Source organism: Perca flavescens, chromosome 15 (genome assembly GCF_004354835.1).
Source record: "Perca flavescens isolate YP-PL-M2 chromosome 15, PFLA_1.0, whole genome shotgun sequence".
NCBI classification, from domain to species: domain Eukaryota; kingdom Metazoa; phylum Chordata; class Actinopteri; order Perciformes; family Percidae; genus Perca; species Perca flavescens.
Window position 1 is genome coordinate 16,665,508 of NC_041345.1, and position 14,369 is coordinate 16,679,876.

At 37.4% G+C, this 14,369-nt stretch overlaps 1 protein-coding gene across 1 annotated transcript; it reads right to left on the reverse strand.

Moving 5' to 3' along the window:
* Positions 1-248: 248 nt before the first annotated feature.
* psmg3 (proteasome (prosome, macropain) assembly chaperone 3) lies at positions 249-3,068 on the reverse strand. Its single transcript, XM_028599856.1, has 3 exons — positions 2,919-3,068; positions 1,836-2,064; positions 249-818 (listed from the first exon to the last, which is right to left on the reverse strand). The coding sequence occupies exons 2-3, from the start codon at positions 2,052-2,054 to the stop codon at positions 666-668; spliced, it is 372 nt and encodes a 123-aa protein (XP_028455657.1). The 5' UTR covers positions 2,055-2,064; positions 2,919-3,068; the 3' UTR covers positions 249-665.
* Positions 3,069-14,369: the final 11,301 nt, after the last annotated feature.

The following is a 14,369-nucleotide window of genomic DNA, read 5'->3' on the forward strand; positions in this document are numbered from 1 at the left end:
TATTACACTTTAAACAATTAAAGCCATATTCATCACAGCCAATGGATGTGAAATAATAGTGCAACTCACTGCTTAGTGTTTTTTTTCATGATCTGCAGAAAAACACTGCTAGCACAGAATGCTTTGCTTTTAAATGTGTTAAAAAATTACTTTAAATGACTCTTTAACTGCATTTTCACCAAAGTAACACAGCTGTAATTGACAGAGCTGATTAGAAAAAGCATAGGAGCTGATGACAGGAGTTACACTTGTTTTAGAAGGGAGCTGTTTTATTTCTTAATTATCTTCATACAAAAATAAATTCAAACAAATTCAACCAAACAAAAAAGGTAAGGTTAATACATTAAACTGAAGCTATTGCACATTCTTCAGTTTTTGAGGAGCAGTGGCTTGCAGAAAGCACCAGATACAATCTAAATTGTTTTTCAGAAGACATTATTTACTGTTTCAACTAATCAAAAAGATCAGAGTGAATGCAAATTTTATTTAAACATTTTTGTCTCACAGCACAAGCCTTTTTTTTTTTTTAAATCACAGATTGGCATTTAGAAAATACTCAAAATATTTCAGTTTAAAAATACACAGGAGAAAAATGTGACATTGGGAGCATCTTTACGCCTGTATTATCCCAAGCCTTTAAGCTTCATGTCCATTATGTTGACCCTCTACCAGACTTGACAACTTTTTATGATCTCTTTCATTTGTTTTATTGAATCTATGGAGGAATCCTTAAGCGCCAGTCCCAGTAAGACAGGCCTGTTGCCGGCTTCTTTCGACACAAAAGTTGCCAGGTTTTTGGCACAAACGTGCGTCAGTGGCTGAAAATAGAAATACAAATCAAGTGTGAGATAATTACACACAAAAATGCTGCGATGTAACACATTAATGTCAGAAGAAAATGAAATGAAAATTAATGACTTCTACAATCCTTGCATGTGCAAAGGTCTGTAAACCTCATTACTCAAATGAAGAAACTATGCATGTAGCACTTTTCTCACACACCTACGTATCAATAATCTTTTCTACACACAAACCAGTTTTCACCTTTTATAAACTTTTTTTTTTTAACTGTCCAGCAAATTGTCTTCCCATATCTTACAACACGGTTTTATAGATATCTATTCACTTTTCAAATAATTTTAGTGTAAACAAGTTGGGCAGAAAAAAAAAGACCTTTCTAATTACATTCTGTGCTGCTGCCATTGAATATGTCGTAAAAAGTCTTGCCTCTACTGCCATGCAGCATTACTGATTGGGCTATAGTCCAAACACACCATGAGAAAAGAGATTTATTTTTGTGAAGTTTTCCCAAAGTAAGCAGTGTTTTCATGTCTTATTATATCACTTTATTCTATTTTAATGAATCCCCTAATGTGGTTGGTAGCAGGTTATCTGGCTGCTGTGTAATCCGTAAACTTGACAATAACAGAGATGAAGACTCGGCTGTTGGCATAATTCTTAATTACATAATAGTATTCAATCATGATCCTTCCTTCGTTCTGTGTGACGATGCTTCAACACTGCATCCCTCCCTGACTCTAAAACCCCACATTTTACAAGAAAGTATTGTCTTATTTAAAATGACCAGAAGAGTGGAAAAAAAACAATCATAATTCAGTTCTCTATTGATGATACGTGTCTGGCATTGCATGTCAATTAGAAAATGACATGCTAATGCAGAGCCAAAATAAGTTTTCTTGTGCAAACATTAGACCACTGAACTCTGCTTGCACACATCTAATTTCTTTCCAATAACTACAGCATTTCAGAACCAAACTTATCTTGCAACAAGTCAGTCTTGTGTCCTGTGAACATGTCCATAACACACAGCGTACCTCGTCTTTGCCCAGCAGTACTTTGGTGGAGAATGTTGGGGTGCTGATATCATTAGATCTGGAGTCAGGTGTGACAGATATCAATGTCCCCATTTTACCATACTGAGTGAGAACTATGAATATGTAATTGCTGAACTCTGTACAGACGACCTGTGTTGAAATTCCATTGACTTCTTTCTCTGTCTGTCTCGATCTGATGACGGGCTCAGTAGAAGACATTTTGGTAATCCTGTGGAAGAAAATAGCAGTTACAATTTCCTAGAGCTGAAGGTGACAAACAAAATCCCCAAATGTATCATCATATCAGTTTACTATCATATATGACAAAGACAATTATTAAAACCACACATGAGAGAAGGTGGTACAGTAAATGTTTGGTATTTTTGCTTTTAAAATAACGGTCGCAAAATCATTAACATTACTGTCATCACACTAAAGATTAGTCATAACATTTAATTGGTATAAGTTTGTCATATCGCCTAACGAGCATAAGTGCAAAGGAAATGCCTCTCCAGTTAGATAACTAACTAAGATTAATAGTGAGTCCTCTATGTAACGTTAGCGTCCTTCAGATAAGTCTAGTGTGCATTTTCAGATTTTAAATAACGCTACATTAAGTTCCCTTTACTCATAAAACCTCTCACTTATTTGCAAAAACGTGGAAATAATCTTCAAAGATGAATAACGTACTATTCAAACAAGTTATATTGGGATATTCAGACTCTGATACAGCACATTGTTAGGTGCTAACATTAAGTAATGTTAACGTTCAGAGAGCAAACGACAGAAGTATTGGATAATTGAGTGTCCTCGCTAAAATCCACATCCCACCACATGCAGAGACATTTTAAGATCGATTATAGTGTTACTTTTCAGCGGGGTCGAGAAAGAAAAGCTCCGCATAGGGTATGTGTTGTTCGGCTACAGGGAAGTAGCTAGCTAGCTTACTGTTTATTGACATGCAGAGGCTAACATGCAGTTAGCTAAACAGCTAACGTTACTGTTAGCTTCAGTTGTACTCTTCACAGTTGACATTACAATGAACAGATTTTTCAGCGTCTGTGTAAAATAAAAAATCCTTACCCTGTTTCTTTGTTTGTGCACAGAGTAAAAGCTTCTGCACGGAGACACTTGACTTTCAGCAACTTCAGTAGGACTCATTCGCCAAAAACAAACGTGCTTCGTTTGGTTGAGCGTATGCTATCACTGCGTGATGACGTAGGCAGAAGTCACGCCTGACTTCCGACATAAAACCAAATGGGTCAATAATTTTTTTTATCATGAAAAGGTGAAACCAGACATTTGGGGTTTTATGTGTCACCATAATTGGCAAATAATTTGATTCTGGTTCAGATTATTACAAGATAAAATAGACTTTCATAACGTTACACTATGTTAGGATCCAGCAACTGCAGCCCCCATGAGGCTTCTCTGAAGGCAAGGCTGTTGAATAAAATCGTTTTTGATAGATAGGCTATTACTGTTTTGATTAATTTAACAGATCTGCTAGGCTACATGATTTGGCAATTATTATTTATAGTTCTATGCAAAGGCTTTAATAATGTGGAACATCATATAGCATGTCTAATTGAATGAAAAACCATACATAACCAACATAGGCTACTAAATGATACTGAAGTATTTTCTATTCCTTTTTTTATATATTTTAAATAAAAGCTAATACATGATGATATGTATTGTGTCCACTTGTTACTTGTTGGCCTTCCAAAATCATACAACTGTTACCATTAATATTTTCATTAGGATCTATTTTGAAATTTCTGCACAAAAAATAAATCTTCAAATCCACAAGGAACTGCAACAGAGTGGGTAAAAAGTGTCTCAGAACAAAAGATAGCATTATAGTCTGTGGTAAGTTAAATAAACAGCGAAATTGTCCCTTAAGGGATAAGCTATTTGTTGATAATCTTTTTATAGTTGTTTTTTGTCCTGGCCATTGGCCTCACATTAAACCTTCCTTGCAGGATCACTACCACTTCACCCACAGTAATAAAATAGATTAGGGTTGGAATTTTCTGTTTTTGCCTGAGGTTTGCCAGAGACTTGAAGATTAACAGACTTAAGTGCACTTTGTGTTTCTCTTTGTTTTTCTAAAAAATAATATTCAAGGTTCCAGCATTGTTCACAGTGCATAATTATACTCAATCTGCATAGTGATTTTCCCAGAAATGACTGATGTAGTGAGGATGATTGAACTGAACTTATCAGGAGTGACTTTCTTTAGGTTTAAAAATTAAGCCGATCCTCCGCCCTGGTACATTTCAATCAATATTAAGTAACAAAACCATCTCTTCCAAAGCAAGAAACCACAGAGGCAAGATATTTTAATTAACTGTCAATGGAGCTTTAATTTAAGGAGCAGTTAAAGTCCTGCTTTTCATTTTTATTCTTATTTATTTATTTTTGCAGGGAGAGATGTAAATATTGGCACTATGACATAAGTGGTGCAAAGACCTTTATGATTGAAAAATTAAATGGAAGTATTTATTTTTTTAGCATGTGTGAAGAAAATCAACTGAAAACCAGTTTTCAGTCCAGCAATGGTGGTATTGACCTGCTATTTGAACTGCATTCAAATGCTACAGACTTTGCAAGGACAGTTTAGTATAGGACATTTCCATTTTGGCTACAAATTGGCAACTACATCTGTCACATCTGCAACAGTCCAGGAGAGGTTAGCAGTGGAGGAACTGTTAGTAAAAGTGCTTGCATTACATTTTTTTTCAGGTGGATGTGAGGCTCCACTGAAGTATGCGAGTGCTGCATCAGGCTGATCCAAAAGGAGCCATCCCCATGAACATGACACACTCACAATGTCAAATAGAGCCGGCTCAGCGGAATTGTTATGCACTCTGAGTAAGCAGCAGTAGGTATGAAATTGGTTGGACCGCTCCCTATACTCTCTGGCTGACCGTCTGTGTCCTTGACTGATGATTTTGATCTAAACACAATTGTAATGCAAATATCAATATACAATATTTCAGTTCATGTTCATGTGAACGAGCAATGCACAAAAATGTTTTTGAAAGGCAATTATGACAATGATTACATGCCTTACCATGAATATGCATTTCCCATCACATGAGACATGTTATTTAGTCTATGTAGATATTTCCACATACAAATAGACAAAGATTAACCCAGACCCTTGACATTTTTTTTGACATCATAATTTAAAACACACCAAAACAGCTACATGACATATTTGTGTTCTATATTGTGTTCATATCAGTTTAAGTCTAATGTCCTCATGGCCCTTGTTATTCATTAACATCAGCTATATGGCATGCAAACACAGACGTGTTGTGAAGCTGTTTCTAACATGTTGTATACTGTTTTCTTTCCTTCATTTTCCATCTAATTGCTTTTGGTTGAACATTGCCAAATTCTCAAATGTCATCTGATGTTCAGGAACAGGAAGGAGAAAAATAGCTAATGCCAGGTTTATCCAGTGGGTCACAAGTAGGTTTTTAATTATATAAAATGTGTAATGAGTTTCATATTACACATTCCATGTAATATTTCTTTGTGAATTACTAAGCACTTGTTTTGCATGAATTACAGTAGACTCACACTAATGGTTACAGTGGCTGTTTCAGGGGTTCAAGAGTCCTTGACCTTTTTCCAGGAATACTGAGGAGTAGTTCAATCCATTATGATTCATATGAAGATATTAGTAGGGAAACTAAGGCCTCTAAAAGTTGAGATACACCTAAAACAAAGCACAACCATGTTCCTTCATAACTTTAATATGTCTATTTTTTTAAATGGATGGTTGTAAAAATATTTTACTGCAAAAAAATGTATTTGGTTGATGTTTGGATCCTCCCCAAAACCGAAAATAGTGAAAGGGTCAGCCTTATCACGTGTCTCAGAAAATAATTATCAGAATGTCACCAAATGTGTACTGGATGTTCACAGACAGTCATTACATACAATAAAACAAATATCAATATATCTGTCCATCTTTAACATTTATACACTTAAATTGTATAGGGAATTACCGCCCTCAACCGAAAGGCCCTACAGAGGATGGTTAAACTACTCAGCATATCCCCAGGACGGAGCTGCTATCCATAGAGGACCTCTACACCCAGCAGTGCAGGAAGAAGGCCAACAGGGTATATCACCCCCGTACCACCAGGCTCAGGGACAGCTTCATCCCAAAGGCTACAAGACTTTTTACCCTAACCTTTTCCAAATCATCTGACATGTTTACAATAGTAGCCTTGAAGCTACAGTAAATGCACATGCAGGAGGGCCTTGATATCAAAATCTTTGCATATCAAAGGGCAGGGCAGGTTTTGAATTTTAGTTGTCGGCTATGTAAATAGATTTGTACTCATCATGTACTTTGGATGTCAGACATGTCAAATTTAGGAACACAATGCACTTTTAAACAGTTTTTTTTAGGACATCCTTAAGATATTATGTTTCATGAGCTTTCTTTGGGCTATAAACATTCTACAAATGCCAGCTGTATCCCAAAAGTTAGGCGTTGGCATCACACAGAGACAAAGAAATGTTGACTGTCACACTTTTCCAAAAGAGTTGACGGTGCTTCAGGGTTCTCAATTTTACAAAGACATCAAATCTAAGTGTTTGTATGACTAGTCAAGCATTTTATTTGTCGGTCTGTCTGTCTCACATACAGACCCTCTGTGTCAAAATGTCATCCCCTATGAGAATATCTTATATGCTGTATGAGGCAGCTCCCATCACCACCCTGCATTTCATCTTCACATTCAAATTTGCTCCATTTGTTTGTTAATCAAGTCTCTTTGCTATGCACTGAATACATATCATGCAGGCTCATTTTTGTCTCTTTACACCTTTTGAATAATAACTATCTCAATATTAGGCCATCAGTGATAACATTAGCCAAGTGGATTTGAAACATTTTCCTCACACCTGCTTTGTTAAATTAGAGAAGCTCATAGAGGTGGATGAGGGGAAAAGGGCACCTTCATGCCTCAGTATATTCCATAGTCACACATTCTCACGTTCACACAGACATACACACATACTACATACACACAGACAATTATTACCCTTGTGGCCACTAGAGTGCTGTGCTGTATTACAGATAGAGCTCAAAAGCGTCTTTACCATGACATTTGAAAGTTGCAATCACGCCACAGGGGATTAACCCCTGGGATTAGTTTCCATTAATTGTTTATAAAATACAGACAAAGACAAGGGTAAAAAAAAACTACATTTTCAGGGCATTTGTTTGAAAGTCGCAATAGACTGGGATTTACCTTTTCTGCCCACAGACCACCCAATAACAGTAGTTTTGGGTTGGCTTAATGATTTCTTTTGAGTTTGGTAGTCAGTTTTTTTGTTTAAGATCCCACCACTGCTACCTTCATCAAACAAACTGAAATCAGAATAAGCCCAAAAAGCACACAACAAAGCCGTATCATTCCAGCATATTGCACCATGAAAGAGGTTACTAATTTCTTATGTTTCACAAACCATATTAAGGCACCATGTTTCTATATCTCTTTCTTTGTCTGCTGGCTTGAATGAGTTGTGACTGACAGAAGGCAGATCCAAATATGTTGGAGAGGAAAACAGAAATCAGAGAAGCAACAAAGACGCATCTCACCCTGTCTCATCTCTGCTCTTCACAGTGTTCCAGAAATGCACACATTAAATCATGACTGGAACATCTTTTAGACAGTAAAGGTTTTTGGCTTCATGTTTGAATGCTTTGTGAATTGACTCCAGGCTTCTCAAACCATATCACACAAAAGTAGAGACATAAGAACAAGACAATAATTCCATGTAACTAATTATATAATAAAATGTATCATGGCTGATTGAAGTGCCTTTGCAATGTTAATGTCCATCTGTAGCATGCAAAAGTCAAAGAAATGTCTATTTGAAAATCATTTGCTCTACTTGCTTTATGGCAGTGGACAAACCATTAGCCAGCTTGTAAAAACGTCTCCCAAAGCTGATGCAGAGGCAGCCATTAATACCTCAAGGTGTAATAAAGTTAATACTTTGGAAGAAACCAACATAGCATGCTGAGGTAACCTTTAATCCAATTAGGCTACCTGTCAAATAACATAACTTCCAGCTAAAAGCTATCGCACCAGCAATATCTGTTACTAAATACGTGTTGTGTCTCGTCAAGGTATGTTAATTTTATTCTTGTTCATGTTTAGTCCTTTGTTGTCATGAGCACTTTATGTTAAGTTAAAGTCACTCATGTCTAGTCTCATTGTGCACTTCCTGTTTTATTTTGTATTCACCTTTTCCCTCTTGTTTCAGACCCTGACTTCCTCCCTTTGTGTGAATTTCCCGCCATTGTGATTGTCTACCCCTCCCCTGATTGGTTTCACCCGTTTTCCCCTACCTCATGTATAAATAGTCCTTGTCTTCCTTTGTCTTGTTGCCAGTTCATCTTGTTCAGTCTGTACGATGGTCTCGTCAAACGTCCCAGCCAAGATTTTAACCCTTGTGTTGTCCTTTGGGTCCCGGTGACCCGAAGGACAAAACAAGGGTTAATGTTATCAGGTTTTGATTGAAGTTCTGTGATAATTGTTTGATCCTCCATGTGACTGTTTTTCTTTGTTTGGACTTTGATCCTCATTGTGAGTGTTGTTCACTACTGCTTTTGAGTCGTGCATTTGATGCCACCAGTTTTGTGTCCGAGGTCGTTACAACATGTTGGACTGATATACTTTGACAGGGACAGTGCATATCCAAAGGGCTGTTTTCACATGCAGTCCCTGGCCAGATACAGTTACAATAGACTCCCTGAAAGTAAAATAACAAAACAAGGAAAGGTTAAGATAAAACACAATTATTGAAATAGCAGCAACTCGTGGTAAAACATTAATAAAATTGGCATGTTAAATAATGACTGAATAATGACGTTAATGATCATACAGCTACAGAAGCAGTTTAAAAGAACTGCTTAAACCTTAACTAGAAAGGACGGGAAGGGATCTATATGTATGTGTAAGCATCACATTCATAGTAATTTAATTGTCCAATGTGTCTATGGTCTTTATTACATAGCTTTGTGGTGTAATTAGTAATGCAGATGTGGAAATGGCTAGTAAAAAACAAAACGGACCCTGTTGGGGGAAAAAAAATGTTGATTTGATGTTTCAAAAAAGAATGTATAGGCCAACACAATAATTACTAATCATATATCTTTGTAGATTACAGCTCAGCTTTCAATACAATCATTCTGAACATTCTCATTACCAAACTGGTCACTCTCGGCCTCCCCCCTCTCACATGTGCCTGCATAAGAGGACTTTCTCAGCCCCCACCTCTCCTCCACTCGCACACTGAGCACCGGCTCCCCACAGGGCGGTGTGCTGAGCCCCCTCCTGTACTGTCTCTACACCCACGACTGCAGTCCGGCCCACAACAACCACCTCCTCTTCAAGTTTGCTGATGACACCACAGTGTCCGGACTCATCCCAAAGGGAGACGAGGCAGCCTACAGAGAGGAGGTCCTGAACTTGGCAGGCTGGTGTTCAGAGAACAACCTGGCTCTGAACACCAAGAAAACCAAGGAGATCATTGTCAACTTCAGGAAGAACAGCACCGACCTAGCACCCCTGTACATCAGCAGCGAGTGTGTGGAGAGGGTCTACACCTTCCGGTTTCTCGGCGTCCTTATCTCCGCTGACATCTCAGCGGTCCCCAAGAAGGCTCAACAGCAGCTACACTTCCTGAGGGTCCTCAAGAAGCACAACCTGGACTCCAACCTGCTGCCGACCTTCTACCCCTCGTCCATCGAGAGCCTGCTGACGTACTGTATCACAGTAGGCCTATGGTACAGCAGCTGCAGCGTGGCAGACAGGGAGAGGCTTCAGAGAGTAGTAAAGGCAGCACAGAAGATCATTGGCTGCCCTCTCCCCTCCCTGATGGACATTTCCACCTCCCGCTGCCTAGAGCAGAAAACATCACCAAGGACAGATCTGTTTGACCTGTTGCTCTCAGGGAGGCGCTACAGGTGCATCAGAACAAGGACTAACCGATTAAAGAACAGTTTTTCCGAAAGCCAAAACCACTTTGAACTCACATGCACTGACTTCACAGTCTAACCCCCCAACCCCCGGACTTTCTTCTATCCACCTGTGGATCTACTGTGCAAGATTTAATATTAAATACTTTCGATAATATTGAATATGAAGGACACAGGGACAACTCAGACTTCCGACTTAATTACTTTTATTTTGCTTTGTCAGTTGATTGGTCTGTTCAGTAAGTTAGGTTGTAAACCTTTAAAGACAGAGAACAAAAGTTACCATTTTAATTAAACATTTTAATTAAACATTTTTAATGAACTTAAATGAGTCTAAACATTTAATTAAACATTCTAAATAACTTAAATGAATTAACCACTTAAGCCTTTTAACTTGGAATAAAGAAAAGATAATTTCATGGATTTCCAAATTTGTTAGCAAAGTTTTAACATTTAACTGAATTTTAAATTTTTTTAACTTTGGACTATCCTTTTGTATCCTATACTTTTACTTTCTCAAACTGAAATATTTTAGCACAAACCCATTTACCACAAAATCAATGAAGTCAATGCTGCAATGTGTTCCTTAACCAATCTACACAGCAGTTAAACATAACTCAAACATAGTAAGCAGTATTTCAAACACCGTGAAAGTAAATAAAACATTTCACTGGCCATTGGCGTCTTTGGACCGAACCTATGAGTGAACTTGGAGCGTCTTCTCTCTGAAGTTTGTTTGTCTGAATGACCGAGAACCTCCATGTCTTCGCAGGTGCTCCAAATCAGTGACGATAACTGATCAGGTGACAAGCAGCCAGCTTGCTGCTGGTGCACTCTGGGAAGTGTAGTTCTTTGAGATTCATTCCTGAGAACAACAAATACTGTGCAATTTCATTAATGTGCAATATCTGTATACTGTGCAATATCATTACTCCACACTGTATATCACACTGTATATAAAACCATACTTATCTTTTTATTTTTTATATATGTATATAGCGTCTTAAAACTGTGCACTACTTATTTTATTCCATGTTGTTACATTTCTTTTACGTACGTTGGCACTGGAAAAAGGAGTTGCTTTTAATCTTGTTATACATGTGTATAGTGACTATAGTATATATAGTATACTATATAGTATACATAGTATATACTATAGTATAGTTCTATTCTAGTCTATTCAGTGTAAACATTTTTCAAGCTCTCCATTTCCATGCAGTTAACATTAGTATAACTATTTGTCTGAATAAATTTGTGAAATATCCATACCAAAAGGAAGGGTAAAATATATCCATACACCTGAGTGGAGGTGGGAACAACATTATTACTTGCCTCATGTTGAAAGTGAAACGTAGTCCTTTGGTTGCAAAATGCAATATGTTCTATGAGCAGTACCTTTAGATCTCAGTATTCCCGATCAGCAATGGCTGTATGCTTTGCTTGTCTGTGTTTGTTTATTACACTTAAAAACATCCTTGTTAGTCTCCTCTGCAACCTTTATATAGAGTGGAAAAACCCTATCTTCACCTTTTCAGCAAGAATATGTAAATACTTAGCAGGAAAGAAGACTTGCTTTAAACAAATTGTTCTCATCCCAGAGGTACTTAAGATATTAAGTGCTTCACATTTTTATTGTTCTCACACATTAAGCGGCAGTATTTGGTCCTCCATCTTGTATTTGTGATCATTAATCATTACTAACAACCTCCATTAGGTCCTAACTTAGTTTATCTATGTCCATGCATGTTTCTGTGCAGACTGAGAGCCAGACTTGGCCAATTAGGAAAATATAATAGTTAATACAAGATGGAATTAATGTCATCAGAGTCAGGAGATATTGATGGGTTTCACCAACACCGTCTAAATAGTTGAGCATATTTGGTTGATGAGTTCATTAACGGTAATCAGTTTCAACTGCTTCTTGACACGTGCATGTAAATGAAACATAAGTAGCGTGCCCTTTAGTGTTGTTTAAATTTTCACACAAATGTATCACCTGATTAATTCAAATAACGTTGTTAATTTGTGCCACTGATTATCTGCCTGGTCTGTGATGCAGCACCTCATTAGACCAGCACGGCCAGAAGGCATTCATAGCAGTCTTGCACTCTTATACTGTATATTTCAAACTAATATTGATATTCAGCAGCATGATGTGCAGAATATAATTCCTAATTGAATTATTAAATGTACGCTGAAACATATTTGAAACTTCAGTACACTTTATGGATGAAAATGGTTTAGCTGTGAAGAAAAATACAGGTTATTAAAAAGTACATCCAACGTATTTTCACAGATGATAGGCCTAATGGGGAAGGGTTATTTTTTCCTTGAAGCCTCAGGAACTGGACTCAAATGGCATCCATTTGTTTTCTACACTCTCCCTGAGTATTTACTCCACACCTTCAAACTCCAGTGATAACAGGACACTCAAGGCCTCCTGGACAAACAGTATGCAAACAATAGAGTACATCTGTCTGTGGTTGAAAAAAAAAAAAAAACTGCTTGTGAGAATGTGTACACTGCTGCAAACTCTCCACAACTTGCATCGGGAGGAGGGTGGGGGTGGGGCTAAGTCAGAAGTAGAAAATATCGACTAGAAATTTTGATTTAACAACATAATGGTTAAGTATTTTATTTAAAGGATTGTTGGGTGACAGTGGCTATAAAACGTGTGGAGCGTCTATCTAATAAAGCGAGACGTATCTGTATGTATGTAAGTGTGTCCGTGTTTGGGGGCGTGTTTGGGGGGAAGGTAACCTGCGTCACACACAGACACCACATGCACAACACTGAATGTACCAAACTAACTTTTCTTCACTTTCCTGGAACATCGCGACTGTTGTATGGAATAAGGTTGACAAAGAAATGTATTACTATCAGTGTTGTGAATAACGTGGTACAAAGTAACGCGTTACTGTAATTCCATTACTTTTAGCGATAACGAGCATGTAAATAAATATTTTTTTCATCAAGTAACGCAATTACAATTACTGAAATTTAAATAAATTTGTTACTCGCGTTACTCTCTTTGGTGAAAAATTAACCCTTGCAGACAAGAAGACAGATAGGCCTACTTTAGCTGCTTCTGATCTAACGTCGCAGGACCTTATGGTGGCGCAGTGATACACCAATCGAACAATGAGCATTAAACCACAGCATGGCCGATAGTGCAGATAGAATGAGCTTTCTCTCCTGGAAGTATGGACATTGTAAAATGATAACGAAGGAGGCAGTTTATCATTTAGTCTTCTTTACTCTGAACGCCCTATACAAGTAACAAGTGAGCACACATTTTGGGTGCTACCGTATATATATCACAGTATATGTGCAGGCACATTTTAACTACCGTATATATCACAGGATATGCACAGGCGCATTCTAACTACCGTATATGACAGAAATTACTTTTTGCTCGTAGAAATTAAAGACAAAAATGTAATGGTGAGTTGTCAATTATGTGCAGGTGTAAAGAACCTTTCCACATCTAAGATTAGTAATTCAAATCTTATGAAGCACCTGTTGAAGCAACATGCTTCGACAAAGCTATTAGCGAAAGACCCCAGCCCTACGGATGCTGAAGGCGCCACTCAATGCAAAGGCCAAAGCTAGACTTTACACAGACTGCAGTGCAGCCAATAAGCCAGGCAGAGCTGAATAAATTGATTGCTGTGTATACTTTAGGCCAATCACTTTTATTTCATTCAGCCTTATGTGGTAAAAAACAGCACTGTTCAATGACAGTTATTTCGTTTCAAGTATTAAAAGGGACTTTTGTTTTACTGCTTGATTTGAAGGCCTGTTGCCCTGTTGATTACAATAAATACAGTAGGTCTAAAATTTATGTTTATTTTGTTTGACTGTTTAGTACTGTTCATATTTGCATTTAAAAAGCAGACATAAAAGTAACTTAAAAGTTACTTTCCCTAGTAACTAATTACTTTTGATATACAGTAATTGGTAAAGTAATTCAATTACCTTTAAAAGAACTAACTAGTAACTGTAACTAATTACTAATCTTCAGTAACTTGCCCATCACTGATTGCAATTACTCCTCTGACACTCAAATGTATAATTCACTGTGGTTAATTCACTTAACACCCAGTAAACAGAACAAAAAAAGCAGAATCATGCAGGTCAATTAAGTAGATAATACAAGCATGAGTTGAACCTCAAAACAATCAATGAATAAAACAATACTCGTGGCTTCTGTGAGAATGGGGCCTTTTAATTTTCCTGCTCAGATCAGCCTCTACAGCACTCAGTTTTCCAGCCTCAGTTAGGCTTGTCTGTGGAGCTCTGGTGTCTTTGTGCATGATGGAAGAGCAACTGAGGAAGGTTTTGTCAGCAGATAAAGAAACCTTTTAATCACAGATGTGGTCTCAATAGAGAGCCATTGCAGCAGGTTCATAACATTTGGGTCGCTGCAGGACCTCATTTAATATTCTTAAATGAAAAACGTTTGTGAATATATTTTTGGCTGAGCAAGGGAAATTAAATCTGTAATCTACAAG

What these genes read in the sequence shown, in the direction of transcription:
- psmg3 (XM_028599856.1), bottom strand. Translation starts at nt 2,054, where the DNA reads ATGTCTTCTACTGAGCCCGTCATCAGATCGAGACAGACAGAGAAAGAA. An exon ending in TACTGCTGGGCAAAGACGAG is followed by an intron (nt 819 to 1,835) that starts GTACGCTGTGTG and finishes TTCTATTTTCAG; the next exon opens with CCACTGACGCACGTTTGTGC.